Source organism: Leishmania braziliensis, chromosome 10, assembly GCF_000002845.2.
Source record: "Leishmania braziliensis MHOM/BR/75/M2904 complete genome, chromosome 10".
Classification (NCBI taxonomy): domain Eukaryota; phylum Euglenozoa; class Kinetoplastea; order Trypanosomatida; family Trypanosomatidae; genus Leishmania; species Leishmania braziliensis.
In genome coordinates this window covers 203,267-210,503 of record NC_009302.2, presented here as the reverse complement: position 1 = coordinate 210,503, position 7,237 = coordinate 203,267, and the positions used below count along the sequence as shown (strand labels likewise).

The 7,237-nt window shown below is 64.5% G+C and overlaps 3 protein-coding genes across 3 annotated transcripts; all 3 read right to left on the bottom strand.

Moving 5' to 3' along the window:
* Window positions 1-2: 2 nt before the first annotated feature.
* Window positions 3-1,847, bottom strand: GP63-2 (GP63, leishmanolysin; the record flags this gene model as incomplete). Its single annotated transcript, XM_001562774.1, has 1 exon — window positions 3-1,847. A coding segment is annotated over one exon (1,845 nt), but the record flags the coding sequence as incomplete, so codon positions are not given.
* A 1,102-nt stretch (window positions 1,848-2,949) lies between these two features.
* LBRM_10_0540 (GP63, leishmanolysin) lies at window positions 2,950-4,623 on the bottom strand (the record flags this gene model as incomplete). Its single annotated transcript, XM_001562773.2, has 1 exon — window positions 2,950-4,623. One exon carries the CDS (start codon window positions 4,621-4,623, stop codon window positions 2,950-2,952), a length of 1,674 nt encoding a protein of 557 aa, XP_001562823.1.
* A 1,106-nt stretch (window positions 4,624-5,729) lies between these two features.
* On the bottom strand, window positions 5,730-7,235 carry LBRM_10_0530 (GP63, leishmanolysin; the record flags this gene model as incomplete). The annotated part of the gene is made up of 1 exon (XM_001562772.2): window positions 5,730-7,235. A coding segment is annotated over one exon (1,506 nt), but the record flags the coding sequence as incomplete, so codon positions are not given.
* Between the last annotated feature and the right edge of the window lie 2 nt (window positions 7,236-7,237).

Genomic DNA, 7,237 nt, shown 5'->3' with positions numbered 1-7,237 from the left:
CCGACGGACACGAGGCCTGCCATGGCAGCGAGCACTATCCCTAGCAGCACAGCCGTCACAGTGGCCAATACATACATCCTTTCACTCCACTGTCGCATCGCCGCTGTGTCGGCAGCGTCTCTCTCGAAGTCTATGACTCCCTTGATGTTGGCCTGGCACACCTCCACGTACGGCGGGCACATAATGTAGCTGCCTTCCACGAAGGCGGCGCTCAAGGTGGCCAGGTCAATGCTCTCGCCCGGCGTGCATGCGACGTAGCCGCTGCTGCCGCGCACCTGGACGCTGTACGTGCGCGCCGCCGTGTCGCACATCACGTTGGCGCACAAGGCGTTGTTTGGCTCAGAGCGAGCATTACTGTTCCTCGGCTGGAAGACGCCATCCAAGCAGCGCGCCGCGTCGGAGAAGACGTTGAACTCCTTTAAAGAAGGCGATGCCGTCGATGGGTCCTGATTGCAAGCACCATTGCTGTAGCCCACGATGAACGGGCAGAAGTCCAGGAATGCTGAGAACCCGCCGAGAGAGGCATTGGTGAAGTACTGGAAGTACGTCGGCATCGGGGTGCTATAGGTGCGTATACCGCACGTCCCCAGTTTCAGCCGGTCGGTGGTGCACCGCAAGGCGTTCTCGTCAGTGGTGTTGCAGAACATCTCCGGCCACTGCGTGATGTTGTCCTCCATGCACTTATTGGTGATGAAGTCGCAGCTGGCGGTCCGGCCCCACGGCATCACCTCGGCCATGCTGAAGTCCGCCTTGTAGAAGCCGAGGTCCTCGAAGACGGCCATGGTCAGGGCGGTGTAGTACCCTGCAGCCGAGGCAGGCGCCATGAGCTCGTCCTTGGCGTTGCGCCCCTTAAGATGCGAGCCAGCAGAGCCGGAGCCGCCCTGGTCCTCCACCTCCAGATACTCCAAGGTGGGGCAGCCGTACTGCTCGCGCGCCTTGGCCACCGCCGTGCTGCTGTTGATCACAGGAGCCGCAAAGGGCTTGCCGCGCAAATTCGTGACGCTCTTCACGATGCCGGCGTTCTCGAAAAACACGCTGCTGAAGCCGAGGGCGTGCGCCACCTCGTGCGTCACGGTGCGCGTGGTGCCCTGGTCGTAGCGCGACACAATGTTCGCCGCAGGGATGTTCATGACACCCACGGCTGGATGGTCGTCCGAGAACATCTGGCAGGTCGTGGCCCACGCCAGCACCCCCGGCTCGCTCGGCACCGAGGCGACGTACAGCACGAAGTCGGCGTTGCTGACGCCTACCGTGACGTGTGCCTTCGGCACCTTGAAGTCGCCGCAGATTGGGCCCGTCATGCCGGTCACCCTCCAGCTGCCCTGCACCTGCCTCACCCTCAGCCGCTCCACGTGCAGCTGCAGCGCCTGCGGGATGAGGTAGGTGACGAGGATGTCGCGCTTCTCCTCCGTGAGGATGTCCTCGGCGGTGCAGGTGACGAAGGCGCCAGCGTGGTTGCTCACACGCTGCCCGACGCGAGTGCAGTAGTAGTCGGGGTCCGTGAGGTCTGCGGTGGAGACGGCGATGCGCAGCGTGCCCCAGTCCGCGGCGCGCACGACACTCGGCGACGTGCTGTCGGCCAGCGCCCAGTCGACGGTGTGAGCGCTGCTGATGGTGCCGGCGGACACGTAGGGCAGACCGAGGGCCGAGACGCTGCCGGGAGGCATGTGCTGCTGCGCCACCGACTGCAGCACGCGGGTCTGCAGCTTGTCGTGGATGCAGTGATGGCCGGCGGCCTGCGCCCACGCGGCGGCACCGACGGCCATGACGAGGCCCGCTGCGGCGAGCCGCATCAGGCGTGCGGCGTCGCTGCGGCGCCGGTGCGTGCTGCTGCTGTCGAGGGGCATGGCGCACCAGGCGCAGATGCTGTGGGCCGTGGGGTGTGGTGGCGAGGATGAGGGCTTGTGTGCGTGCGTGTGGGAGGGCGGGTGGGTGGGTAGCGAGACGGGATATGCCAGTGAGTCTGGAGAGGGGGAGGGGCAAGGGAGCGAGGGTGGTGGTGAGGGAAGCAGGGGCGAGGTGCCCCGCACGCCGCGGCCTCCCGCGCACCGCAAGGGCGGCGGCCACGAGCAAACAGACGCGGCCCCACGCCCTCCGGCTGCCCTTTCCAGCCCCGAATAGGGCGCGTGTCGGAGGACGGCGAGTGCCGTAGGCGAGGGCGCCCTGCTGACGCGTGCTGGGCGGGGGAGAGGGTGACTCTCTGGGAGGTCGCGACAACGAAGCGCACGACTGCCGGCCATGGCGCAGGGGCGCGTGCTCGCCTTCCTCCCCTCTGGCTCACGTCCATTCCCCGTGTCGCGCTGCCGAGAGAGAGAGAGGGCGCACATCAGGCCGCCTGCGCCCGCCGCACGGCGTTTGCAGAGTCGAAAGCACAGGATGCTGAAAGCAAAGGAAAACAGACACGCGCGGTGCTCGCCGTGGGACAGCGGGGTGTGTCGAGACCCACTCCATGACCTTGATGGTCGTCTGCGCCACTGCAGGGCAAATGGCCAGGAGCTCAAGGTGTCTACCAGCGGCACGCACACCCGCGCAGCAATAGGAAAAGAGAAGCAACGGAAAGGGAGGGGGTGGTGGGGGCTGCGAGAGAGGGAGAGAGCCCCCAACACACGCATCCATCAGACTCTGAATTCGCAATGGCGACGCCGTCACCGAGAGGCGACGAGCGAGGGAGAAGCAAAGCAGCCAAAGGCCATTCCGACGCGCGTGGGCTGCGATGGCCGTCGGCACAGGGGCACACTACAGCGGCACCGCGCACCCAGTCGTCCTGCTCGTTCCGTTTCACGCTGGCAGAGGCCCTCGTCAGCCGCAGCGGGAGCCGCTCAGCTTCCGTCACGATCAGGAAAGGCTGATAACAAGCAGCCACACCACGAGGCCTGCCATGGCAGCGAGCACTATCGCTAGCAGCGCAGCCGTCACAGTGGCCAATGCAGTCATCCTTTCACTCCACCATCACACCGCCGCTGTGTCGGCAGCGTCTCTCTCGAAGTCTATGACTCCCTTGATGTTGGCCTGGCACACCTCCACGTACGGCGCGCACGTGATGTAGCTGCCTTCCACGAAGGCGGTGCTGATCGTGGTCAGCTCCACCCTCTCGCCCGGCGTGCATGCGACGTAGCCGCTGCTGCCGCGCACCTCGACGCTGTACGTGTGGTGGGCTCTGTCGCACATCACGTTGGCGCACAAGGCGTTGTACTGCTCATATGGACCAGTGTTGTGCTTCGGTGTTAAGGTCCCATCAAAGCAGCGCGACGAGTCGGAGAAGACGTTGAACTCCATTAAAGCAGGCGATGCCGTCGATGGGTCCTGATTGCAAGCAATATTACTGTAGCCCACAATAATCGGGCAGAAGTCCATGAATTCTGAGCTCCCGCCGAGAGACGTTTTGGTGAAGTACTGGAAGTACGTCGGCAGCGGGTCGTCATACGTGGCTATGCTGCATCTCCCGATTTTAAGGCGCTGGGTGGGGCACCGATACGAACTCTCGGTGGAGTTGCAGAACATCTCCGGCCACTGCGTGATGTTGTCCTCCATGCACTTATTGGTGATGAAGTCGCAGCTGGCGTGCTCGGCCCACGGCATCACCTCGGCCTTGGTGAAGTCAACCCGGTAGAAGCCGAAGTCCTCGAAGGTGGCCATGGTCAGGGCGGTGTAGTACCCCGCGCCCATTACAGGCGCCATGAGCTCGTCCTTGGCATTGCGCCTCTTAAGATGCGAGCCGGCAGTAGAACCATCACCCGTATCCTCCACCTCCAGAAACGTCAAGGTGGCGCAGCCGTACTGCTCGCGCGCCTTGGCCACCACCGTGGGGCTGTTGAGCACAGGAACTTCGTAGTCCTTCCCACGCAAGTTGCTCACCACATCAAGGAGATCCAATTCTTCGAAAAGGAGGAGGTCGAAGCCGAGGGCGTGCGCCATCTCGTGCGTCACGGAGCGCAGCATAAATTGGTCGTAGGCTGACTGAATGTAGGCCGCAGGGATGTTGATGACACCCACGGCAGGTCGGTCGTCAAAGAACGCCTGGCACATTACAGCCCACGCCAGCACGCCCAGCTCGCTCGGTACCGAGGCAACGTACAGCACGAAGTCGGCGTCGCTGACGCCTACCGTGACGTGTGCCTCCGGCACCTTGAAGGTGCCGCACACGTCGCCCGTCATGCCGGTCACCTTCCAGCTGCCCTGCACCTGCCTCACCTTCAGCCGCTCCGTGTGCAGCTGCAGCGCCTGCGGGATGATGGAGCCGACAAGTGTATTGCGCTTCGCGTCCGTGAGGATGTCCTCGGCTTTGCACATGTCGAGAGCGCCAGCGTGGTTGTTCACAAGCTGCCCAACGTAGGAGCAGTAGTAGTCGGGGTCGTTGAGATCTTCGAATGAAGTAAAAATGCGCAGCGTGCCCCAGTCCGCGGAGTGCGCGACACTCGGCGACGTGCTGTCGGCCAGCGCCCAGTCGGCGGACACGTAGGGCAGACCGAGGGCCGAGACGCTGCCGGGAGGCCTGTGCTGCTGCGCCACCGACTGCAGCACGCGGGTCTGCAGCTTGTCGTGGATGCAGTGATGGCCGGCGGCCTGCGCCCACACGGCGGCGGCACCGACGGCCATGACGAGGCCCGCTGCGGCGAGCCGCATCAGGCGTGCGGCGTCGCTGCGGCGCCGGGGCGTGCTGCTGCGGTCGCGGGACATGCTGGCAGTGCCGGTGGTGCTGCGGGTGCGTGCCAGGGGGCCAGTGACGCCGGCCAACACGTGGGCGGGTGGGAGAGTGGGAGGGGGTGTGAGGGCGGAGGGGCGCTGCGCAGCGATAGGGGGAGGTGGACGGTGGTGCTGCGGGCAGCGTGGGCGAGGCAGCGAGGAGGGGAGAGGGCGGAGAAAGAGTGAGGGGCGGAGGGCCCTAGAGGGAAGCAGGGGCGAGGTACCCCGCATGCTGCGGCCTCCCGCGCACCGAAAGGGCGGCGGCCACGAGCAAACAGACGCGGCCCCACGCCCTCCGGCTGCCCTTTCCAGCCCCGAATAGGGCGCGTGTCGGAGGACGGCGAGTGCCGTAGGCGAGGGCGCCCTGCTGACGCGTGCTGGGCGGGGGAGAGGGTGACTCTCTGGGAGGTCGCGAGAAGGAAGCGCACAACTGCCGGCCATGGCGCAGGGGCGCGTGCTCGCCTTCCTCCCCTCTGGCTCACGTCCATTCCCCGTGTCGCGCTGCCGAGAGAGAGAGAGGGCGCACATCAGGCCGCCTGCGCCCGCCGCACGGCGTTTGCAGAGTCGAAAGCACAGGATGCTGAAAGCAAAGGAAAACAGACACGCGCGGTGTGCTCGCCGTGGGACAGCGGGGTGTGTCGAGACCCACCCCATGACCTTGATGGTCGTCTGCGCCACTGCAGGGCGAATGGCCAGGAGCTCAAGGTGTCTACCAGCGGCACGCACACCCGCGCAGCAATAGGAAAAGAGAAGCAACGGAAAGGGAGGGGGTGGTGGGGGCTGCGAGAGAGAGAGTCCCCCAATAACACGCATCCATCAGACTCTGAAGCTGCCGATACGGGAGATGCCGTCACCGAGAGGCGACAGAACACCAAAAACTAAAAACAAAAAAGCAAAAGGCCATTCCGACGCGCGTGGGCTGCGATGGCCGTCGGCACAGGGGCACACTACAGCGGCACCGCGCCCCCAGCCGTCCTGCTCGTTCCGTTTCACGCTAGCAGAGGCCCTCGTCAGCCGCAGCGGGAGCCGCTCGGCTTGCGTCACCATCAGGGGAGGCTGATAAGGAGCAGCCACACCGCGAGGCCTGCCATGGCAGCGAGCACTATCCCCAGCAGCGCAGCCGTCACAGTGGCCAATGCAGTCATCCTTTCACGCCACCGTCGCATCGCCGCTGTGTCGGCAGCGTCTCCCTCGAAGTCTATGACTCCCTTGATGTTGGCCTGGCACACCTCCACGTACGGCGCGCACGTGATGTAGCTGCCATTCACGAAGGCGGCGCTCAAGGTGGCCAGGTCAACCCTCTCGCCCGGCGTGCATGCGACGTAGCCGCTGCTGCCGCGCACCTGGACGCTGTACGTGTGGTGGTCCCTGTCGCACTTCACGTTGGCGCACAAGGCGTTATACTTAGGGGAAGGAGTAGTGCTGTTCCTCGGCTGGAAGACGCCATCGAAGCAGCGCGCCGCGTCGGAGAAGACGTTGAAGGCCTGCAAAAAAGGCGATGCCATCGATGGGTTCTGATTGCAAGCACCATCACTGGAAGCCACGATAACCGGGCAGTGGTCCAGGAACGGTGAGAGCCCGCCCAGAGAGGTGTCGTTGAAGTACTGGTAGTACGGCGCCATCGGACGTCCGTCACTGATTATCAAGCACGTCCCCAGCCTCAGCCGGTCGGTGGGGCACTGTGAGACCATTTTCGTGGTGTTGCAGAACATCTCCGGCCACTGCGTGATGTTGTCCTCCATGCACTTATTGGTGAGGAAGTCGCAGCTGGCGTTCCGGCCCCACGGCATCACCTCGGCCATGCTGAAGTCCGCCTTGTAGAAGCCGAGGTCCTCGAAGACGGCCATGGTCAGGTTAGTGTAGTACCCTGCAGCCGAGGCAGGCGCCATGAGCTCGTCCTTGGCGTTGCGCCCCTTAAGATGCGAGCCAGCAGTAGAACAACCACCCGTATCCTCCAGCTCCAGATACGTCAAGTTGGTGCAGCCGTACTGCTCGCGCGCCTTGGCCACCGCCGTGCTGCTGTTGAGCACAGGAACCGAAAAGAACCTGCCGCGCAAATTCGTGACGTTCATCATGATGCCGGTGCTCTCGAAAAACATCCTGCTGAAGCCGAGGGCGTGCGCCACCTCGTGCGCCACAGCACGCGTGAGGCCCTGGTCGTCGCGCGACACAATGTTCGCCGCAGGGATGTTCATGACACCCACGGCTGGCTGGCCGTCCGAGAACATCTGGCAGATCGTGGCCCACGCCAGCACGCCCGGCTCGCTCGGCACCGAGGCAACGTACAGCACGAAGTCGGCGTTGCTGACGCCAGCGGTAAGGTGCGCCGTGGGGACAACGTAGTCGCCGCAGATCCGTCCCATCATGCCGGTCACCTTCCAGCTGCCCTGCACCTGCCTCACCCTCAGCCGCTCCACGTGCAGCTGCAGCGCCTGTGGGATGAGGTAGTTGACGAGGATGTCGCGCTTCTCCTCCGTGAGGATGTCCTCGGCAGTGCAGGTGACGATCTCGTCAGCGTGGTTGTTCACACGTGCCCGACGCGAGGCGTCGTCGG